General features: G+C 41.0%; 1 protein-coding gene and 1 long non-coding RNA gene across 2 annotated transcripts; both read left to right on the forward strand.

The window, feature by feature from the left end:
• The first annotated feature begins 864 nt into the window (after window positions 1-864).
• On the forward strand, window positions 865-12120 carry LOC141277710 (uncharacterized). Its single transcript, XR_012329474.1, has 2 exons — window positions 865-2449; window positions 11927-12120. It is a non-coding gene; the product is annotated as an uncharacterized lncRNA (long non-coding RNA).
• On the forward strand, window positions 7045-12120 carry LOC141277709 (endogenous retrovirus group K member 25 Env polyprotein-like). Its single transcript, XM_073799777.1, has one exon. It carries the CDS (start codon window positions 8262-8264, stop codon window positions 10371-10373), a length of 2112 nt encoding a protein of 703 aa, XP_073655878.1. The 5' UTR covers window positions 7045-8261; the 3' UTR covers window positions 10374-12120.
• Window positions 12121-25089: the final 12969 nt, after the last annotated feature.

A 25089-nucleotide genomic window follows, 5' to 3' on the forward strand; every position in this document is an offset into this window, starting at 1 on the left:
ATGTCAGTTATCATCACACTCTTCAGATTTTCTGTGATGATCTTGAATGACACTTAAGATCAGAAACATCTATATAAATTATCATATCAGCAGTGCTCTTACCCAATGAGGAATGAAGGTTTCATCCTCTGACACTGTGGTCATGTGTTTCGATCAAGCCTTATGAATGCCTTGGAGACCTCAAGTTTTGGGGCTCTTCCTCCTACATGGGCTTATATTACATATTCTCCAGGGGGCTGAGCTCTCAGCCACATCTTGCAACTCTTCTCTCCTCAGAACTTTACCCACTATTCCTTTGATCTCAGGACCTAGTCTTGGGGCAAGTCTGTTTGGAGTCCTAGGAGAAGAAATGAGAAGACTGACAGACTTACTTGCACATAAACGGGGGCACCAGGCCAGAAGCTAATCTGCTAGGCTTGGGACCCACTTCTGGTCTCGCTACGCACTGAGAGACTTTGGGCAGGTCACTTACCATGTGTCCTATTTCTTATAATAGTCTTTATTTTAAAGTGTATTTTGTCTGTATGAGAATTGCTACTCCAGCTTTCTTTTGATTTCCATTTCCATGGAATAACTTTTTCCATCCTCTCACTTTCAGTCTGTATGTGTCCCTAGGTCTGAAGTGGGTCTCTTGTAGACAGCATACATATGGGTCTTGTTTTTGTATCGATTCAGTCAGTCTATGTCTTTTGGTTGGGGCATTTAATCCATTTACATTTATGGTAATTATCGATATGTATGTTCCTATTATCATTTTCTTAATTGTTTTGGGTTTGTTATTGTGTGTCTTTTCCTTCTCTTGTGTTTTCTGCCTAGAGAAGTTGCTTTGGCATTTGTTGTAGAGCTGGTTTGGTGGTGTGCCGGGAGCCACATAGGAAGTGCCTTTGAGTCTCAGCACGGACGAGACCCTTAGTGTCAGCAAAGCTGGTGCTGTCAGGTATAAATATGGAAAAGCAAAGTTCTCATTTGCAAAGCTTCCTGAACACAGGATTTTTTACATTCCCCCTACCCTGTTGTTCCATGAAGAGCAGCTCCCTTTTTTACTGTGGCCAGGGGGCATATCTTTATATCATGCCCCATACATGGAGTTGCTTTGAGCCAAGAGCCTGGTATCCCTGGGCAGAGAAAGCCCTTCCTCCCTGGGACTTCCTGCTGATGAAGGTTCTTCCTTCCTCTGTCCTGCAGTGGCCCCTCTTGCCCTTTTGCCAAGAGGCGCTCTCTTCTCACAATCTCCTTGCCCAGGGCTGGTGCCTGGGCTTTCCTGCCCACACTGAGGTTGAGGCCTCCTGGTGGCTGGTGCCGTGTAATTGGTCTCTCTTGCCCAGTGCTGTAAGCTGGGCCCTCTCTGGAGGAGAAACCTGGGTTCCCGAAGACATGTGATCAGAGCCGGGGCCCCGCCAGTTGGCGAGGGAATCCCAGGGCAGGTGCTGGGCGTGGAGGCCACGGGGGCATAGGCTACCAAGGTGACAGAGAACTGACCTTCTCTGGGGGCGCTGCACCTCGCTCACTCGCACACCTCACATCTCCCTGCTTGGCCCCGGAGGATGGCTGGTTAGCCAGAGACGGGTAAGATTCCTCAGGGAAGGAACAACCTAAGACAGGCACAGTCGCAGAGGGGCCATCAGGAGAGAACTTGGGGGCCAACAGAGGTGGGGCATAGACCCTCACCCCCCCAACTTTGCAGGAGCCTGAACCCTCACCCCTTTTGAGAGAGGTCTCTTGTCCCAATGGCTGCTTCGCTTCCCACGCCCAGCTCAGATGGGAACCCAGGTAGCAGACCAGAGACCTGGCCAATGGCAACTGCTCTTCCGCCGCAGCAGGGCTTTGTTTCCCATTTCCTCCGTGAACCAGAGCTTTTCTCTGTGTGGAAGCAAAGCTTTCCTCTGTGTGGCTCCCCTTGTCTTCCCCTGCCTTTGCCTAAGGTGATTTTTATAGGATTGATATTGGTGATGGGAAAAATGTATAGTTTTAATGCAGGGGTTTAAGAAAAACCCCAAGTTAGGGTAAAAATCAAGAGGAGAATTGTAACTACTTCGGCTCCTTTAATGATTATATTTGTTGGGGAAATACAATGGTGGGAATATTTCTGCAGTAGCTTTTTGATTTTAAAAGAAAAATTGTAAGAGTCATGGCCTCCCAGTGAAGTTATAAACATGTTGGAAAATACCTGGGTATGGTGGCAAGTTTTTATGCAACAGTGAGTTTAATCAATGAGTTTATGGTATAATGCCCGCTCCCATAGTTTTTTAGAAGCATAAAAATAATGTGTATTGTTTTGATTATTATGGTAGGGTTGGGAAATTTGTAGATGAAATGTTATTTGAATGTTGTTAATCACTAATAGAATTATATGTTTAAGTTTATGGCTTGATCAAGCAGAATGTACAAGTACAAGAACACTTTAATCTCCTGAGAAGAACAGAGTTCCTGACGTAGATGTGACCAACATGTACCTAACCACAGGAGATGAAAGAGACTCTGGGCGATGGGAAAATTACCTAACTTGTTTTGATCAATCTGCTGATGTAAATTACCTTTGTTTTGTGGCCTATGTGAGGGAGTTTTTGGCGTGGGAATGAGGATGTTGAATTTGAAAATGAGATCACTTTATAGTATAAAAGCTTCTGGAATCTTGAAAATAAATTTGTCAGATCCTTGCACCCAAGAAGAGGTGTCTTGAGTTCTGTCCACGCCGACTCCGTCTTCCCCTTTGGGTGAATCCTGTTCAGCTGGGGCTGGTCCCCGGCAAGTGGCGCCCGAACAGGGACCTGAAGGGGTAAGTATAATATTCGGACGGATAGGAGTCTCACCGTAGGGTGCTGCAGACCCCCAGTTAAGAATACTGGTTAGGAAGGTGAGTAAGGCGGTGTCAAGATGGGACACGCTGAGTCCAAAGAGAGGCTCTTATTTATTGATATAGTTAAACATATGATAAATGGAAGAGGAATTAAGGTAACTAATAAGCAATTAACTCAGTTTTTTCAGTTTGTACAGGAACAATGTCCTTGGTTTCCAGAAGAGGGAACAGTTAATATAGAAACCTGGCAAAAAGTGGGGCAAACTTTGCAAGTATATTACAGTCATTTTGGACCTGAGAAGGTTCCAGTAGATACTTTTACTTTATGGAACCTTATTAGAGAAAGCATTGCTCCCTTGCCTGAAGGTCAAAAGAACCCATATAAATATCCTACAGAAGTAATAGATGAATGTACTCCGTTACTTTCCCCAAAAACACCAAAAGATACTAAGGTTTTGGCTGCAGCTTTAAAAAACTGTAACCTTGATGATAAGGACTCAGAGGAAGAAAATGAGTCACCTACTGATACTAAGTTTAATTTGTTAAAAAACCCTCCTTTTGATGATGAATTGTCTCCTGCAGATCAGGATGACTTGGATGCTGCAGCATATGACTATGAAAGAAGGAAGTATGAACCTCATGGTGCTTTTTCAATACAAGAAATTAAGAAAGTTAGGCCTAATTTACAGGATATGCGCCCTTTGGGTCGTTTACCGACCGCCCCACCAGCACCTTTAAGTTCTTCACTTCCCCTTTTAAAAAGGTCAGGACATTCAATTTTACATGCTAGGGGCCTACCACCTCCACCGCCTTTTAATAAAGTTCAAGGCGAATATAAAAGACATAGGAGAATAAAAGGTGAAGATGATGATTGTACTTTTGCAGCCTGCTTTCCAGTCATTTTTGAGGATGGTTTTGATGATGATGATGTATATTGGGATCCCTTGCCTCTAAAACTTTTAAAAGAACTTAAAAAGGCTTGTGTAGATTACGGACCGTTGGCGCCTTATACTATGACTCTTATAGACGCTTTGGCCAATAGATGGATGATTCCATATGACTGGATTCAGGTTGCAAAGGCCTGTTTATCGGGAGGACAATATTTACTTTGGAAGGCAGAATATGAGGAATTGGTGGCTAAGCAACATGCTTTAAATAAGAAATGGGATAAATTTAATATTACTAAAGATATGTTATTAGGCCAAGGAGAATATGATTCAGCCCAACAGCAAATGCATATGGGAAAAGAGGCTTTATGGCAGGTAACTACGTGTACAGTGAATGCCTGGAAGTCTTTGCCTTTGACTCCAGGAAAAGCCTCCACTTTAACAGATCTAAGACAAAAGCCTGAAGAGCCATATGAGGACTTTGTTTCTCGCCTGCTAACGGAGATAAAACGGCTAATAACTGATGAGGATGCAGCTAATATGTTAGCTAAACAATTAGCATTCGAAAATGCTAATCCTGTTTGTCAGAACTTGATTCGACCAATTAGGAAAACTGGTAGTATTTCAGATTTTATTAAGCAATGTTCTGACGTGGGTCCCTCTTATATGCAAGGGATTGCTTTGGCAGCCGCTTTAAAGGGAGAAACACTTCCTCAATGTATGATGAATATGGTTCAAAAAACACAAAATCCTAAGGGACCAAAAGGAAATAATTGTTTTGCTTGTGGAGGCGCAGGTCATTTTAGTAGGGAATGTCCTAATAAAAATATACCTCCAGCAGGCCCTGTTAGAATGATATCTCCTGATAATGTTGGGGTCCCAAAGACTCCTTGCCAAAGATGTGGGAAAGGAAATCATTGGACTAAATTGTGTAGGAGTAAATATCACAAGGACGGACACATTCTTCCCCCTAATGGGGTTTCTGCAATGCCTCAGGCTGGAGCTCAGATGCCAATATTTCCTGCACCTGTTTTTCCAGATACACCTGCCGGAACTAATTCGGGAAACTTATTTCGGGCCCAACCCCGGGCCCAACAAACAATAGGGGCTATTCACCAGACGCTCAATCCCTTTCTTCCCTCAGGGGAATCGATGAATTGTTTAGGGCCACCCCAGGCAGCGCAGGATTGGACCTCTGTGCCACCTCCGCAACAATACTAACTCCTGACTCTCCAGTTATAAAAATACCAACTGGGATTAAAGGTCCATTGCCCCCAGGAATAATGGGTTTAATTATTGGTAGGAGTTCAATTTCCTTGTCTGGCTTAACAGTCTTGCCTGGAGTAATTGACTCTGATTATACAGGAGAAATTCAAATAATGGTGGCTCCCTCTAATAAGACGCAGCAAATTTATGTGGGACAAAGAATAGCACAATTGTTATTGCTACCATATTATAAGACAGGAAAGAATGTAATTCAAGAAATTAGGAATGAGAAAGGATTTAGCTCCAGTGATATGGCATTTTGGATTCAAGAGATTACCAGAAATAGACCTTTGAAAACTTTAAAAATTAATGGAAAAAATATTCAAGGCTTATTAGACACAGGTGCAGATGCTTCCTGCATAGCAGGAAAGGATTGGCCTAGCAGCTGGCCCACCCAGCATGCTGACAATATGTTAGCAGGTCTGGGAACTGCTCCAGCAGTAGCTAAGAGTGCCCAGATTTTAACTTGGGAGAATACTACCAATAAACAAGCAGGCTCCTTTTGTCCTTATGTAATACCTGGCCTGCCAATTTCCCTTTGGGGAAGAGATATACTTATGCAGATGGGAATGCTCCTGTATAGTCCAGATGATTGGGTTTCCTCACAAATGTTAAATATGGGTTATGACCCAGATAAAGGTTTAGGAAAAAATCAGGAGGGAAGATTATATCCTGTGGTTGCTGAGCCCAAAAATGATAAACATGGAGTGAGCTATCCAAATTTATAAAGGGGGCCATTGTTCTAAAAGCAGCTGACCCTATAGTGTGGCTTTCAGAGGAACCTGTGTGGGTAGAACAATGGCCCCTAACTTCTGAGAAATTAGCAGCTGCAGAAGAATTAGTGGAACAGCAATTATTGGCAGGACATATTGAACCCTCTAATAGTCCTTGGAATACTCCTATATTTGTTATAAAGAAAAAATCAGGAAAATGGAGATTATTACAAGATCTTAGAGCAATAAATAAAACAATGGAAACAATGGGGGCTTTACAGCCTGGACTTCCCTCTCCAGTAGCCATCCCTAAAGATTATGCTATTATAGTTATAGACCTGCAAGATTGCTTTTTCACGATCCCCTTACATAAGGAGGACAGAAAGAGGTTTGCGTTTAGTGTGCCCTCTCCTAATTTTACCAGACCATATCAGCGGTATCAATGGAAAGTTTTACCGCAGGGCATGAAAAATAGCCCTACCTTATGTCAGAAATATGTAGACCAAGCCATATGTAATATAAGACAGAAATATAAGGAAATATATTTAATACATTATATGGATGATATATTATTGGCCCATAAAGATAAGGCCTACTTACATCAGGCATTGCAGGATATGATGGAAGCTTTACAGGACTATGGATTAAAAGTTGCTCCAGAGAAAATTCAAACTGAGCCTCCTTATAATTATTTGGGCAGATTAATACAGGAATTTTCCATTCAGCATATACCTTTTCAGCTAAGAACTGATCATTTGGTTACATTAAATGATTTTCAAAAGTTTTTAGGAGATATAAATTGGATAAGGCCTTTATTAAAAATTACTACTGTGGAATTAAAACCTTTGTTTTTGATATTACAAGGAGATTCTAACCCCTTATCCCCTAGAGAGTTAACTGCAAAAGGAAAACAAGCCATAGAAAAAATAGAAAAAGCTTTAAGAAATGTTTTTATTAAAAGACTAGATTATACCAAACCTTGGGATTTAATTATTTTAAGGACTCCAGTTATTCCTACAGGATTATTATGGCAAGATGGACCATTAGAATGGATACATTTGGCTGCTAGTCCAAAAAAGATTGTTGCCTCATACCCTTTTATGGTTAGTTTGCTAATTATTAAAGGTAGAAAGAGAAGTAGAGAGTTATTTGGAAAAGATATGGATAACATAATTATACCTTATAATAAAGATCAATTAGAGGCCTTGCTGTTATTAGAAGATTCATTAGGAATAGCCCTGACCTCATTTGGAGGTCAGATTTTATTTCATCTGCCTAAAAGTGTATTGCTACAGTTTTTTAAGGAACATATGGTGGTTTTTCCTACATATTACAAGATGAAACCTTTGGAAGAGGCCGTATTAGTATTTACTGATGGATCCTCCTCAGGGAGGGCAGCCTATATTATTAATAATGAAAAGAAAGTATTAAATACAGAAAATTGCTCAGCACAACAATCAGAAATTATGGCAGTTATAGAAGTGATGAAATCAACCAGGGATAAAAGGATTAATTTATATACTGATTCCTTATATATAGTTAAATTATTTCCAGCAATAGAAACAGCAGCCTTTCCTGAGAATAAGAGTACAATAATTAAGTTGCTTAAGAGATTACAAAAAAGTATATGGAAAAGAACACAATCTTATTATATAGGCCACATTAGAGCTCATTCTGGATTGCCAGGGCCTTTAGCAGAAGGCAATGCCTCTGCTGATGCTCTGACTAAAATTTTTATAGTAGATGAGAATAAAGTACAAGAAGCAATAAAATCTTATCAGCTGCATCATCAAAATGCTAATGCTTTAAGATATCAGTTCAGTTTAACTAGAGAAGCGGCGAGGGAAATAGTAAAAAATTGCTCTGTGTGCCCTACACAAACTAATGTACCTCAACAAGGAGTAAATCCCCGAGGTTTGCGAGCTAATGATCTGTGGCAAATGGATGTAACTCATGTACCCAGTTTTGGAAAGCTGTCATATGTACATGTTTGTGTGGATACCTTTTCACATGTAATTGTAGCCTCAGCTAGGACCGGAGAGGCCTTTAAGGATGTGTGCCAGCACTTGATGTTTTGTTTCAGTTACTTGGGAATTCCCCGAAAGTTAAAAACTGACAATGGCCCTGCTTATGTTTCAAAATCTTTTCAGCAATTATGCCAACAGTTTGGCATAGCCCATAGTACAGGAATTCCTTATAACCCACAAGGACAAGCTATAATTGAAAGAACCAATCAAGTATTAAAGAATATGATTTATAAATTGCAATATGGAGATTTAAAATACTTTTCTCCTCATCATTTACTTAACCATTCTATGTTTGTATTAAATTATTTAAATATGAATGATAAAGAAAAAACTCCTATGATGAGACATTGGGAGATAAATGAAGAAAATGTAAAACCAAAGGTATTATGGAAGGATGTTTTAACAGGAAAATGGAATGGGCCAGATACATTATTAACTAGTGGTAGAGGATATGCTTGTATTTTTCCCCAGAATTTTGATTCACCAATTTGGATTCCTGATCGATTAATCAGACACCCTGAGGTGGGGAACTTATTGAAGCGTCTTTCAGAAAAGAAATTGCACTGCCGAGATGGCGGAATCACATCCCCAGGAAGTGAAACCAAATAGCCCTATGGCTACGACGTTAGTTCCCCAGGTGAAACAATTGTCACTTAAATCATTTTGTGATAAAGAAGTACAAATTTCTCCAGAACTTTCGGAGAAAAAACCTTCATTGCCTTCTCGTTCACGAAAGAGAAGGTACGCTGCATCTACCGTTGAAGCGGCTCCAATAACATGGGGAGCAATTAAAAAGCTTTGCCTGAGTGCTGAGAATGCTGTGATTGCTCAAGAATTGCCTTTGAAGACTGCTAATTTTTTTGTGGCTATGCTTAGCTTGCTTTCCGTTCAGGTAAGTGCCAACGGTACGTATTGGGCTTACTTTCCAGATCCTCCTATTTTACATGCATGTACTTGGACAGATTCCATTATTCCAGTAACTTCTTCATTTCCTAAATTGACCGATGGCATTCGAGGAGTACAGGGCTATAAACAATTTGTAATTAATTTTAACTATTCATTTACAGGTCAGACTGACTTTCCTCCAATATGCTTTTTTCTTGGCTCAGGGTCAATAGAAAATAGTCGACCAAAAAATGGATGTTTGTCAGTAGTTGATGCAGGATTCTTGACAGACTCTCCTAAAAAGCCAGTAGGAAAAGATAAAACCATAAGATATCTATGGTCATTGTTAGGGAAAGTTGTTGGACAAAATCAAGTTTATGTTAATAAATATCCAGTTAAAGATGTTCATCCTCCTAGATATGATGATTGTGATGAGGCTGCAGGGAAAGCTACAGATAAATGGATTTGGATAGATATTGAAACTGGATATCCTTCATGGATATATTGTATGTATAATAAAGAGAATAAAATAACCATTCCTGGAACTAGATATTATATTTCAGATTGGAGTATTAATTTTCCTGAGGGAGATTATAGAACATATTTAGAGAAAGGCATATTATATCCATGGAATGATTCCTATATTCCCCGTCCATTGAAGGTAAATAGATGGAATAGTCATGGATGGGTGGCTCCTATTTATACTTTTGTTTATGAAAATAAAACCTATTATCAACCTCAGTTATGGAGATTACCCTTAACCACTCGTAAAATAATGTTAGTTAGAGCTACTACCCATGTGGAAGAGTATTATGTTCAAACCTGTGTGTCATCCCCGTATTCCTTATTGCTTTCTAATGATAGTGAAAAGTTGCAGATTATGCAGTATAATATGAGGTTTTATATTACCTGTCAACAATGCATACTGACCACTTGTATTGTTCCTGAAATGAATGTGTCAACCATAATGGTGTTAAAAAGACCAGCTTATATTATGCTGCCAGTAGCGCTTAATGAATCTTGGTATACAGATATAGGGGCGGAAATTGTAAGACAGGTTGGAGAGCTTATGAGGCCAAAAAGATTTGTGGCTACTTTGATTTTGGGAATTTCCGCCTTGATAGGAATACTGAGTTCTTTTACTGTTGCAACATATACTTTAGTAAAAGAAGTGCAAACAGCACAATATGCTAATGATTTATCAAAAAATATATCCTTGGCTTTAGCGACTCAGGAAGCAATAGATAGAAAGTTAGAAGCTAAAGTTGATGCCCTTGAAGAAGCAGTTTTACATATTGGTCAAGAACTTACTGCTTTAAAAATTCGCCTATCTTTAACATGCCATAAAAAATATTCTTGGATATGTGTTACTCCCTTAAAAGTAAATTATTCTGAATACTCCTGGGAAAAAATTCAAATGCACATTTTAAATATATGGAATTCTAGTGATGTAGGAATTGATTTGGAACATTTACATAAACAAATTCATGATATTGCAGCCTCTCAATATGATATGAATCCCTCTAAGGCTGCTGCAGAATTTTTACAAAATTTACAAAGTTATTTTAAGGGTAATTCCTTTATGCATATTTTAATAAATTATGGGGCTGCCGGAGTGGTTATAATTTTGCTCCTTATTTCTTTTCCAGTTATTATCCGATTAATTCAAGCTGCCCTCCAGAGTGTATATAAAACCAAAGTGGAATTGCATACTGCTTTTTTAAAAAATAAAAAAGGGGGAGATGCCGGGAGCCACATAGGAAGTGCCTTTGAGTCTCAGCACGGACGAGACCCTTAGTGTCAGCAAAGCTGGTGCTGTCAGGTATAAATATGGAAAAGCAAAGTTCTCGTTTACAAAGCTTCCTGAACACAGGATTTTTTACATTCCCCCTACCCTGTTGTTCCATGAAGAGCAGCTCCCTTTTTTACTGTGGCCAGGGGGCATATCTTTATATCATGCCCCATACATGGAGTTGCTTTGAGCCAAGAGCCTGGTATCCCTGGGCAGAGAAAGCCCTTCCTCCCTGGGACTTCCTGCTGATGAAAGTTCTTCCTTCCTCTGTCCTGCAGCGGCCCCTCTTGCCCTTTTGCCAAGAGGCGCTCTCTTCTCACAATCTCCTTGCCCAGGGCTGGTGCCTGGGCTTTCCTGCCCACACTGAGGTTGAGGCCTCCTGGTGGCTGGTGCCGTGTAATTGGTCTCTCTTGCCCAGTGCTGTAAGCTGGGCCCTCTCTGGAGGAGAAACCTGGGTTCCCGAAGACATGTGATCAGAGCCGGGGCCCCGCCAGTTGGCGAGGGAATCCCAGGGCAGGTGCTGGGCGTGGAGGCCACGGGGGCATAGGCTACCAAGGTGACAGAGAACTGACCTTCTCTGGGGGCGCTGCACCTCGCTCACTCGCACACCTCACATCTCCCTGCTTGGCCCCGGAGGATGGCTGGTTAGCCAGAGACGGGTAAGATTCCTCAGGGAAGGAACAACCTAAGACAGGCACAGTCGCAGAGGGGCCATCAGGAGAGAACTTGGGGGCCAACAGAGGTGGGGCATAGACCCTCACCCCCCCAACTTTGCAGGAGCCTGAACCCTCACCCCTTTTGAGAGAGGTCTCTTGTCCCCATGGCTGCTTCGCTTCCCACGCCCAGCTCAGATGGGAACCCAGGTAGCAGACCAGAGACCTGGCCAATGGCAACTGCTCTTCCGCCGCAGCAGGGCTTTGTTTCCCATTTCCTCCGTGAACCAGAGCTTTTCTCTGTGTGGAAGCAAAGCTTTCCTCTGTGTGGCTCCCCTTGTCTTCCCCTGCCTTTGCCTAAGGTGATTTTTATAGGATTGATATTGGTGATGGGAAAAATGTATAGTTTTAATGCAGGGGTTTAAGAAAAACCCCAAGTTAGGGTAAAAATCAAGAGGAGAATTGTAACTACTTCGGCTCCTTTAATGATTATATTTGTTGGGGAAATACAATGGTGGGAATATTTCTGCAGTAGCTTTTTGATTTTAAAAGAAAAATTGTAAGAGTCATGGCCTCCCAGTGAAGTTATAAACATGTTGGAAAATACCTGGGTATGGTGGCGAGTTTTTATGCAACAGTGAGTTTAATCAATGAGTTTATGGTATAATGCCCGCTCCCATAGTTTTTTAGAAGCATAAAAATAATGTGTATTGTTTTGATTATTATGGTAGGGTTGGGAAATTTGTAGATGAAATGTTATTTGAATATTGTTAATCACTAATAGAATTATATGTTTAAGTTTATGGCTTGATCAAGCAGAATGTACAAGTACAAGAACACTTTAATCTCCTGAGAAGAACAGAGTTCCTGACGTAGATGTGACCAACATGTACCTAACCACAGGAGATGAAAGAGACTCTGGGCGATGGGAAAATTACCTAACTTGTTTTGATCAATCTGCTGATGTAAATTACCTTTGTTTTGTGGCCTATGTGAGGGAGTTTTTGGCGTGGGAATGAGGATGTTGAATTTGAAAATGAGATCACTTTATAGTATAAAAGCTTCTGGAATCTTGAAAATAAATTTGTCAGATCCTTGCACCCAAGAAGAGGTGTCTTGAGTTCTGTCCACGCCGACTCCGTCTTCCCCTTTGGGTGAATCCTGTTCAGCTGGGGCTGGTCCCCGGCAGTGGTGTTGAATTCTCCTAGCTTTTGCTTGTCTGTAAAGTTTTTAATTTCTCTACCAAATCTGAATGAGATCCTTGCTGCTTAGAGTAATCTTGGTAGTAGCTTTTTCCCTTTCATCAGTTTATGTATGTCCTTCCGCTCCCTTCTGCCATGCAGAATTTCTTCTGAAAGATAAGCTGTGAAACTTATGGGGATTCCCTTGTATGTTATTTGTTGCTTTCCCCTTGCTGCTTTTAATATTTTCTCTTTGTATTTAATTTTTGATAGTTTGATGAATATGTGTCTTCTCATGTTTCTCCTTGGATTTATCTTGGATGGGACTCTCTGTGCTTCCTGGACTTCATTGGACTATTTCCTTTCCCATAATAGGGATATTTTCAATCTTAATCATTTCCAATATTTTCTCAGTCCCTTTCTTCTTCTCGTCTTCTCCTGGGACCTCTATAATTCAAGTGTTGGTGCATTTATTGTCCCAAAGGTCTCTGAGACTGTCCTCAATTCTTTTCATTCATTTTCCTTTACTCTGCTCTGTGGTAGTTTATTCCACTTTTTTATCTTCCCAATTACTTATCCGTTCTTCTGCCTCAGTTATTCTGCTATTGATTCCTTCTAGAGAATTTTTAATTTCATTCATTGTGCTGTTCATCATTGTTTGTTTGCTTTTTATTTCTTCTAGGTCCATGTTAAACATTTCTCCATTCTATTTCCAAGATTTTGGATCACCTTTACTATCATTATTCTGAATTCTTTTTCAGGTAGGCTGCCTATTTCCTCTTCATTTGTTTCATCTAGTGGGTTTTTATCTTGCTCCTTCATATGCTGTGTATTACTCTGTCTTCTCATTTTGCTTTACATCCTGTGTTTGAGGTCTCCTTTACGCAGGCTGCAAGTTTGTAGTTCCCATTGTTTTTGGTGTCTGCCCCCAGTCAGTAAGGCTGGTTCAGTGGCTTGTCTAGGCTTCCTGTTGGAGGGGACTAGTGCCTGTGTTCTGGTGGATGAGGCTGGATCTTGTCTTTCTGGTGGGCAAGACCACATCTGGTGGTGTGTTTTGGAGTGTTTGTGAATGTATGATTTTAGGCAGCCTCTCTGCTTATGGGTGAGCTTGTGTTCCTTTCTTGCTAATCATTTGGCAGGGGGTGTCCAGTACTGGAGCTTGCTGGTCGTGGTGTGGAGCTGGGTCTTAGCCTTGAGATGGAGATCTCTAGGAGAGCTCTTGCTGATTGATATTATGAGGGGCTCGGAGGTCTCTGGTGGACCAAGATCCTGAACTCGGCTCTCCCACCTCAGAGGCTCAGGCCTCACACCCAGCCGGAGCACAAAGGCTCTGTCAGCAACACTGTTCAGAATAAAAGGGAGAAAAGAGAAAAGAAAAAGAAAGAAGGAAAAAATAAAATAAAGTTATTAAAAATATAGTTTTAAAATAAAAAATAATTAAAAATAAAAAAGGAGAGAGCAACCCCACCAATAAACAAATCCACCAATAATAACAAGCACTAAAAACTCTACTAAAAATAACGGACAGACGGAACCTTAGGACAAATGGTAAAAGCCAGCCTATACAGACAAAATCACACAAAGATGCATACACATACTCAAAAAAAGAGAAGAAATATATATATATATATATTTTAAAAAGGAAGAGAGCAACCAAATCAATAAACTAATCTATCAATGACAATAAGGTCTAAATACTAAACCAAGATATACATAAATCTAGAAACAAATTAGGCACAGAAAGCAGACCTCAAGTCTACAGTTGCTCCTAAAGTCCACCTCCTCAATTTGGGATGACTTGTTGTCTCTTCAGGTATTCCACAGATGCAGGTACATCAAGTTGATTGTGGAGATTTGGTCTGCTACTCCTGAGGCTGCTGGGAGAGATTTCCCTTTCTCTTCTTTGTTCGCACAGCTCCTGGGTCTCAGCTTTGGGTTTGACCCTGCCTCTGCTTGTAGGTCACCCTCTGGCATCCATTCTTCACCCAGTTAGAAGGGGGTTAAGGGAGTGGCTGATTAGGTGACTCTGGTTCATTCAGGCCTGGGGGAGGGAGGGGTACAGAATGCGGGGCGAGCCTGCAGCAGCAGAAGCCAGCATAACGTTGCCACATCCTGAGGTGCGCCGTGTGTTCTCTCAGGGAAGTTGTCCCTGGATCACGGGACCCTGGCAGTGGCGGACTGCACAGGCTCCCAGGAGGGTAGGTGTGGATAGTGACCTGTGCTCGCACACAGGCTTCTTGTTGGCGGCGGCAGCAGCCTTAGCGTTTCATGCTGGTCTCTGGTATCCACGCTGATATCCGCGGCTCGTGCCCATCTCTGGAGCTCGTTTAGGTGGTGCTCTGAATCCCTCTCCTTACGCACCCCGAACAATGGTTTCTTGCCTCTTAGGCAGTTCCAGACTTTTTCCTGCACTCCCTCCTGGCTAGCTGTGGCGCACTAACCCCCTTCAGGCTGTGTTCATGCCGCCAACCCCAGTCCTCTCCCTGGGATCTGACCTCCAAAGCCCGAGTCTCAGCTCCCAGCCTCAACCCTCGGGCTGGTGAGTGCCGGTTGGCACCGATCCTCTGTGCGGCAATCTCTCCACTCTGCCCTCTGCACCCCTGTTGCTGCGCTCTCTTCCATGGCTCCGAAGCTTCCCCCATGCCATAGCCCGTCTCCACCAGTGAAGGGGCTCCTCGTGTGTGGAAACTTTTCCTGCTTCACAGCTCCCTCCCAGAGGTGCAGGTCCCATCCCTATTTCTTTGTCTCTGTTTTTTCTTTTTTCTTTAGCCCTACCCAGGTACGTGGGAAGTTTCTGGCCTTTTGGGAAGTCTGAGGTCTTCTGCCAGCGTTGAGTAGGTGTTCTGTAGGAGTTGTTCCACATGTAGGTGTATTTCTGATGTATTTGTGGGGAAAAAGGTGATCTCCACGTCTTACTCCTCCATCATCTTGAAGGTCCTGCCTAGATAATTTTTAATTTCAGTTTTCATGGCTTCTACTTCACCATAGATGATTCATAAAATTTTAAATAAAGCAGCTCGAAATATATACACACAAATTTAAAAATGCAAAAGAGTTATTTTTTTTCTTGTTCACATAATTCTACTGTTAATTTTATCTGTATTTTGGATACATATAATTAAGAAATAATATTCCTAGGATAGAAAATTGCCTTGCTTTCTTTTAATAAGTAGAACCTGCAGCTCTCCAGTTAGGAGAGGAAATCCTTCCCCAAGGAAATGTTCCCTCTTGTACATTGATATTTTTAGCAGTTTCTGAAACCCATGATTATACCAGTTAGATAAAGCAGGAGCTAGAATTTTTAAAAGGATTCCACCTTTAAGGTGGAATATGCAAGATAGTAAATGTCTTTTTTTTTATTTAGTGTAGCAATGCTTTATTATAACAAGAATTGCAGCTGAGAGGGTTGCCGAGTGTGAATGAGTGGGGTAAGAAAAGTGAACCAGTTTCTGAGAGAAGTTACCACATTATATTAGTCAGAGTTGGAGGATTTCAATGTAAAATTCATTAATGCAAAAAGCATTTTGAAGTTGTGTCATGTGTCACTAAATAAAAATACAAATTTGTACATAAATTGTAATATGAGTTCAGGGCAAAGTGAGTGTAATAAAGTCTGTACTGTCTCATTTAGTAGTTTGCACCTTGCAAACTCCTAAGGAATTACTCATCTGCCTGTATGTGCATTTTTGGCATGTCATATGTATATATTCATAAAAAGTAAACTTTTGAGTCCCCCAAACTCTTAAAATTTGTACGGTCAGGTAATTTAAGACATGTTATTTGAAACAGGGGTTAAGTAGTAACACATATTTGTAAAGTAGAACTTTAAGACGGAACGAGAGAATTGACTCTAAGTATTGGAATTAACTTCAATTTAAAAATTCATATTTTTCTTTTTCTATGTTTTATAAACTATCTACAATAAACATATTTTGCTTTATATTATCAAAAAGATAATGCTGGTCTTCCCTGGTGGTGCAGTGGTTGAGAGTCCGCCTGACGATGCAGGGGACACGGGTTTGTGCCCCAGTCCGGGAAGATCCCACAGGCCGTGGAGCAGCTGGGCCCGTGAGCCATGGCCACTGAGCCTGTCTGTCCGGAGCCTGTGCTCCACAACGGTAGAGGTCACAACAGTGAGAGGCCCGTGTACCAAAAAAAAAAAAAAAAAAAAAAAAAAGAGATAAGGCTTATTAAAAATAATAAAGACATGTATGGATCAAATTGCAAAATTATTAACCCTAAATCAAAAATTCATTTTGGAGCACGGAGAGGCAGGAGAAAATGATATTAAGTATGTCATCCTCACTAGTTCTTTATAATTAAGTTCAGGGGTGCTATGGATAGAGATTCCTCATATGATATGGACAGCTTCACTGTCCGATCGTTCTTCACTGTTCTGATCGTTCAAGGTTTTCTAAAACTAGCTTAAATAATCTCAAATATGTGGTAATAATTTTAGGAAAGCAGGGAATATTGTCTAATAAAATATATATTAACTGAAACCCACATTTAAGTGACAAGCATTTTTTAAAAAAAGAAAGGATGGTTGGTAATTACTTTTCTCCCCAGCTTTATTGAGATATAACTGACACATAATATTGTGTAAGTTTAAGGTGTACTACGTGTCCACATTGATTTTATACAATTATATATTAAAAATGATTAATACCATAATGTTAACACCTGATACCTGAATCACACCCTATAATTACCATGTCTTTTTTTGTGGTAAGAAAATTTACAATGTACTCTCTTAGTGATTTTCAAGAATATAATACAGTATTATTAAATAGATCATTATGCTGTACATTAGATCCTCAGAACTTATTAATCTTATAGTTGGAAGTTTGTACTCTTTAACTAACTTCTCCCCATTTTCCACATCTCCCAGCCCCTAGTAACCACCTTTTACATCCCTGTTTCTTTGTGTTCAGCTTTATTTTATTTTTTTTAGATTTCACATATAAGTGATGGCATACAGCCTTTGACTTTGTCTGACTTAACTCACTTAACACAATGCCCTCAAGGTCTATCCATGTTGTTACAAATAGCAGGCTTTCCTTCTTTCTCATGGCTGAATAATATTCCACTGTGTGTGTGTTTGCATGTGTGTGTGTACCTCACCTCTATCTAATCATTGATTTATACTTAGGTTGTTCCATATCTTGGCTATTGTGAATAATGCTGAAATAAAAATGGGAATGCAGATATCTCTTTGATATCCAATTTTTATTTTCTTTGCATATATACCCGGAAGTGGGATTGCTAGATCATATGGTAGTTCTATTTTTAATGTTTTGAGAAGCCTCCACACTGTTCTCCATAGTGGCTGCACCAACTCACATCCCCAGCAACAGTGCACAAAGGTTCCTTTGTCTCTACACCCTCTCCAACTCTTATTTTCTATCTTTTTGATGGTAGCCATTTTAACTGGTGTGAATAGCTCATTTTGGTTTTGCATAGTATTTCCCTGATGATTACTGATATTGAGCACCTTTTCCTGCACCTATTGGCCAATTTGATGTCTTCTTTAGAAAAACTGTCTCTGTGGTTCCTCTGCCCATTTTTTAATCAGGTTTTGGATTTTTTACCTTTGAGTTGTTGTATGAGCTCTTTGTATTTTGGGGGATATTAATTCCTTTTCAGATATATTGCTTGCATTTTTTTTTCTTATTCCATAGGCTGCCTTTTCCCTTTGTTAATGGTTTCCTTTCCCGCTCAGAAGCATTGTTTTAAGTGACAAGCATTGTTTTTTCCTCTTGGCAAACTCCTTTTCATCTTTCAATACCCAACACAAATGTCCCCTCCTTAGAAATATCATCGTAGACTCCTCTGAGCTGTCTACATCACACCCTCCTCTGTGGTCCCACAGCACTTTTAGAAACCATTCTTCAAATCACACTTGCTTTATCATTTTAATGTGTGCTTCTGTCTTTGAACTCTGGGAGGTCAAGAATCGAGTTGTTATTCCTAGCACCCAGTGCAATGTCTGACACATGGTTGGCACTTGGTAAGTGTTGAATGGATAAATAAATCAATGAATGACAAAATACATACATGTTATTGGGTGACCACAAATATAAAAGGCCTTTTTCTTGCCTGACTAGCCTTTTGCCCTGTACAGGTTGACCCTTGAACAATGCAGGGGCTACGGGTGCCAACCACCTTGCAGTTGAAAATCAGCATATTTAACTTTACAGTTGGCTCTCCTTATCCTTGAATCTGTAGATTCAAGCAACAGCAGATGGTGTAGTACTGTAGTATGTAGTTATTTTTTAAAAACCCATGTATAAATAGACCTAAACAGTTCAAACCTGTGTTGTTCAAGGCTCAACTGTATTGCAATTTTATCATTTAAAATCTGACTAAATAGTATTGCTACTTAATATAAAAGTTATTTGTAAAGTCAGCAAGCAGAGGAACATTACCACATATTCAACACACACAGAAAATAAATTTCTAGCAAAGTTTTAACTTCATGTCCTATCTTCTACATCAGTTATAGAATCTATACACAGAGATACATGTATTAACAGGAAATACTGTTTATACTAGTAGATGGAAATGTGCATAAAAATGAAAAGAGACATTTTTCATACACTCAAAAAAGTCCAAGGAGGATCCAGCAATCCCACTTCTGGGTATATACCCAAAAGAATTGAAAACAGCGTCTTGAAAAGATATTTGTACACCCATGTTCATAGCAGCATTATTCACAATAGCCAAAAGGCGGCTGCAACTTGAGTGTCCACGAACAGATGAAGGGAATAACAAAATGTGGTATATACAGCTGACCCTTGAACGACACGGGTTTGAACTGCGTGGGTCCACTAATACGTGGATTTTTTTCTAAAGTAAATATTCCAGCACTACATGATCCCCAGCTGGATGAATCCAAGAATATGGAGGAAGTGCAGATATAGAGGGCTGACTATGAGGTATACTCAGATTCTCAACTTTGTGGAGGGTTGGTGCCCCTGACCTCTGTGTTTTCTACGGATTAACTGTACATACAATGGAATATTATTCTGCCTTCAAAAAGAAGGAAATTCTGACACATGTTACAATACGGATGAACCTGGAAACATTATGCTCAGTGAAATCATCCAATCATAAAAAGACAAATACTGTATGATTCCACTTAAATGAGGCACCCAAAAGTCAAATTCATAGAAACAAAAGGAAAATGTTCATTGCCAGGGGCTGGAGGGTGGGGAATAATAAGGAGTTATTATTTAATGGGTACAGAGTTCTGAGGATGGATGGTGGTGACAGTTGCACAACAGTGTGAATGTAGTTAATACTACTGAACCATATACTTAAAAAAAGGCTAAGAGAGTACATTTCATGTTATGTGTATCCAGTGAGTCCCGTGCCACTACTAACAAAAGAGGTCCCCGCTCCCATGGAGGCCTCGCGATGTGGCCTGTGCTGACATGAAACTGTCCCTTTAACTCCAGATGAGCCCACAGACAGGTCTGGCTCTCACCTGAGTTATCTGCAGAGTCTTCAAGTTCCACGAGGAAAGAGTACCCGTTATTCCAGACGCGGAGGCAGGTGGTCGGGTCGTAAGAGACGGTGAGCGGTTCTAAGCCAGGATCGTAGACACTGTCCCTCCACCGGACGTTGATGGGCGACTGGCACTCACCCCCCAGGACCAGGTCCACGCTCTCCCAGAGAGGGTGCACTAGGAGAAAGCACATGGGGTCTGTCCTCGAGATGACACTAGCTGGAATCCCACTGCGGGGATGATATGGTCCCATGTAAGCGTGTATGCTGGGTTTACCTCTTACGTGAGCCAGCTGTGAGGATTAGGCAGCCATCCTGCAAAGCCTGGGTAGAATGTTAGCATTGCTAAGGCCCCTGGAGTCCTACCACATGAATAGCTATGACACTGTATATATTAAGGTGTACACGCACACTCTGTCCCACAAGGGTGCTGATGACATCACTGACGGTGATTTTTCTACCAAAGAGTCAAGCGCCAGGTCTTTGTGGCAAGTCCCTGATAAATCTCAGGAAATTTCTTATAACAAAGAAAGAGCTATCCACACATAATGGATAGAACACACATGTATAATTCGGGTGGTCCAGCTCTCTGCCCTTTAGAATCAGCACGGATGGGCAGAACCGAGACCAACAGGAAAGCTGGACAAAATATGAATCAAGATAAATCATTACCAACGACCCTCTGCACCTCACCCCACCACGGAGAATGAGTCTGAGGACTGGCGAAAATGACAAGGCAGCTGCTGCCCAGTCAAACCCCCCTGTGCGTGGCAGGGTCACTGGCACTCCACTTGTCGTAAAAAACAAGCTTGCCTCTGGTTTCCTCTTACAGAGGAGACGGTTCTCTTCCTGAGATAGCTGCCCAAAGCAGGATCTTAACCTTGGATTTTTTTGGTACAAGTGCCCCAGCAGCATAGACACAGAGCGCTCCAAGGCAGTTTCTGGACCAGTGGTTCTCAAAGGAGGGAGCGATTCTGACCCCGGGGGACATTGGGCAATGTCTGGAGACACTCTCGGTGGTCAAAACTGGAGGAGGGTGCTACTGACATCTAGTGGGTAGAGGCCGGGATGCAGCTAAACATCCTACGTATTTAGGCTGGGCCTTCACAGGAAAGAATTACGTGGCCCCAAATATCATTAATGCCAAGGTTGAGAAATCTTGGTCTAGAGCAAAAGACAATAGGCAAACTCAGGGCATTTCCTCTTTTTTCCCCCCCCGGCTCAAGTTTTTCGTATAATGCGGTAATCTCATCTCTAGAGAGGTCCGAGCCCAACGTTTTGGGTTTTCTCCCTTAGTGTTAAATAACTTCTGAACAACAAGAACTTACTTTAGAGAAGGAGGACTTTCTGTTTCAGAAATCTAAAATGAAAAATGCATATGAATTGGTACAATAGTCATATCGTTATCAGATTAGAATGCAAGTTTCTTGCAGGGAGGAGCCATACCTCCCTCCCTTTTTCTTAAGTCTCAGCTTTTCCATTTGTAAAATGATCATCCTAAAACCAAGGTTATGGGGTTATTGAGATGATTCAATAAAGCAGTACACAGTATCTAACATTACAGATGTTAGTTTCTGCAATATCTCTACTTACTGCCCCTGTTGAGTTGCAGACAGGGGTAGGGGGCAAATGAAATGTTAAAAAATAAAACTCATAGCTTTGATATTAAATGGTCAATCTTACTAGCTAAGTGGCTAAGTTACTTCTCTGAGTCCTATTTTTCTTCTCTACAAAACAGGAGACTAACTATACCTTCACAACAGTAATATTTGGGGGATTAAAATGCACATACAACAGTGCCTGGCTCTGACAAACACTCTGTAGATGTATCTGGCACTTGTTTAATATAATAAAATACTGGTTTGATATATGTGACCCAAACTAAAACTATGTTCCTATCTATCTACCTATCTATCTATAGAAAAATAGAAGCACTGAAGTCCAAATGTATATTCACACTCTGCACTCAGGACTGTAAGTAGTTAAGAAAAGGAAGCCATTGTCATGACTGAGTAAATTTAGGTCCTTGGAAGCCACACACTTTCAAATCTAAATGGATCTTTAGATAACAAGAACTAACTAACAGACAAGATGAACAGTCATCATTTACCACTGCCAATGTTACAACAAAACCAGGGATGCCATTTTGTGTTATCACTGAGAAATATTCAAGAATCGATATCATCTTACAGTTCAGAAAATACTGCCCTTAAAAGACTGAATTTTATGGAAGACTGAATTTGGCTTTCTTTTTTCCTACAATACATTTTTCCTTTTGAAGTATGGATTATCTTATGTCTAGCACCTAAAATCATGTCTAAAAGACTATGGACCCAGAATTGAAAGTAAGAAGTTTTGTTTTGTGGTCTTGACTCTGCTAACCAGCTAAATACCCTTGGGCAGGTCATTTAACATTTCCATGCTGAGTTTCAGCCTCTGTGAAATACATGCAGATAAATCTGCATAATGGTGCTTTAAGGATAAAAATGACAGAAAAGATTAGACAATCCTTTGAGAAAGTTAAAAAAAACACCAGATAAATATGAATTACATAAGGAATTAGTAAACCCTAAAATGTAAGATGACCCCTATAAGCTGGTCTTTTTTTTTTTTCCAATAGACATCCAAATGGCTGGTTCATTTGGGTTGGTGCCTAAACACTTTTAAGGTAAGCTACTGTTGTAGACTGGAATTTATGCAAAAGAAAAGATGCAGAAGTAAATGGTAAATTAAACATCAAAAGCAGAGTTATTCAGTTCATTGATTCCCAGGCTGTTTTTAATTCCATTGGTGACTTTCTCTACTTGGCATAGTATAAAACTAGAATTTATGTATCCTTTTCCAGGTGCTTCCACTTGCCCCATGTTTGGCCTTTGTGTGAAAGCACAGCATCCACTTCTTCTTGCTTTGATGGAAACTATGGGATTCTTTCCCTGGGAAGGCTCTAGTGAGGACAGGCATCATAGAGAACTAGAGAAATGGGTAGAGATGCTGGTAAAGACTTGCTCCTTCATTGACCTTGGTATGTGCCAGGTAGTTCTGATGGGCAAGTAAGCTGATCACTGCAGGCATCCCTTAGATAAGAAAAAATAACCTGGCAAAAAGGAAGGGAAGAGAACTGATGTGTGTGATCCTGGAAAAGCTTTATCAAAAGTCCAGGCTCTTGTTCAACTGGTCCAAAAAGATTTTCAGTGAGGAACACAGAGGGACGGACACACACACACACACACACACACACACACACACACACACACACACACACACGCTGAGGCTGAGGAGCAGAGAACAGAGAAGCAGTTTATTCAGGGCAGAAGCAAAAGGAAACAGAAAAGAATGCCAGTGTCCTTGGGAGTGGGAGTCACCCCACAGGGTTTTTGGATCCCCTTTGTTGGGAGCCAAGAAGTTTTCGCCATTAGAAGATGGCCGACACCCTGCTTCTCTTCCTGATTTATGAGATAGAAGTTCGCGCCTAAAATGAAAGCCCGCGCACGCAGCACCAATGATGATTAGCCAAGTACTTCCCTCATTCTGAATCCCGCCCCCCTTTCTCTGCAGTGTATAAATACAGCTACTGCAGCAATAAAAGTTTGAGGCTTGATCAGGATTTTGTCTTGCCTCCATTCTTTCGCGTCTCCTGCCCTTCCCCCTTTTTTCAACCCCCACAGGTTCCTCCTCGGACTCACAAGGATTTGTCCTGCTGGTCGGGACTCCCGGGGACGCCCGGGGCCGTACACACCCCTTTGATGTTATTTTTAGCCCTTTGAATGGGTGAGGTCTTTTTGATCCGGGTGTAACATTCATTGAGGGTAGGGTTGAGGTATGGCCTGGATTGCACCAGCTGGCATCAGTCCCCAGTCTTGCACATTTGTTTTATCAACCCAACCGAACATGTACTCTAAGAACTGTTTTCCCTTAAATTTTCCCTTATTGCTCAAGCGCCACACGCGGAAGTTCATACAGGGACATAAGCCACCTGTGCATTTTTCTTGCACATGCTCCATGGTTTCCATCGGGGGTCCCCAATCCCCGGGCCCCAGTCCACTACCGCTCTTCAGCCTGTTAGGAACCAGGCCGCACAGCAGGAGTGAGCAGTGGGACAGTGAGTGAAGTTTCATCTGTATTTACAGCCACTTGAGCCAGAGCTCACATCACTGCCTGAACCATCCCCACACCCCATCCATGAAAAATTGTCTTCCATGAAACCAGTCCTTGGTGCCAAAAATGTTGGGGACCTCTGGTTTCCATGGTCTGAGTTTCTTGCTCAGATGCTACAACGTTTCTGTTTTAGATGCCATTCCTCCATGTGTCATGACATCATAAAGTGCAAAACAAGGAGGCAGTTTTGCGTTCTGCCTAATTCCTATACATGAGGAAGCTGTCCTTGGGTCAACCCCGCGTTTCCTGCCTCACATGCACCTAGGTTCTAAGAAAAGCCTGAGGCACTGGGAGTGCTCAGGGAATGAGAATGAGAAGGCCAGGGTAGACTTCAAACTTGGGAACCTTATGTGAAGTGAAAACATGGGGCTTTGTGTGACTACACAGGTCACAGGACTATGAAACCAGCCTTAGAAAGAGGAAGTTGTCAGCGTTAGCCAAGAGGTTCATCTTGGCATGCTTTGAGCTTCCTCTTTAATTTGGCTGGTTGTCTATTACCTGTGGTTTACTTTTCTTATCATACAGTTAGTATTTTCTGCTGATGGTGCAGAGTCATATTCTATGGAAAATCTTTGATGTTCACAGACAAAGCACATTAAATATATGAACATTTATTACTTGCTAGTGATGATTTTGCTTCACAATGGAATAACATGTTACAATTGTTAACACAGAAATCCATTGGGAATATGTATTGCTTCCTACTTCAATATATTATTTGACCTCCTATTTTTTAACCATTGTAATATGAATGACTGCTGGAAAAATATTAAAGAAGTAAAAAGCTGTGTAAAACTAGTAATACTCTGGATATAGAACTGTCTATTGCAAGTACATTTTTAGGAGGATGCAAAGAGAGCAGATAGGGTTTCTATAATATAACTTGAAAATTGGGGCAGGCAAATTTTTAATTTATATGATCTAGTATTTTAATAGTTATATATAAATGTTTTAAAGATGGAAGACCTTGGTGGTTTAATGAGACAGATTGTAACTTTATGCATTGGCCTATAGAAAAAGGCTAAAGTCCTTAGTTTAGGATTAGAAAAGTATGTAATTCTTAAATGAGATGGCTTCTTAGCCAGCTAGTCAGAGTTCAAATTCTGCCTCTGGCTTTCACTGTGTGGGCAGTGACATATGATTTTGGAAATGTATTAATATCTCAAGGATTCCCACATCTGAGATGGAGAAAAATAACAGTGTCTCTATCATAGGGTTGAAGAT

The sequence above is a fragment of the Tursiops truncatus genome (assembly GCF_011762595.2).
Source record: "Tursiops truncatus isolate mTurTru1 chromosome Y unlocalized genomic scaffold, mTurTru1.mat.Y SUPER_Y_unloc_1, whole genome shotgun sequence".
NCBI lineage: Eukaryota > Metazoa > Chordata > Mammalia > Artiodactyla > Delphinidae > Tursiops > Tursiops truncatus.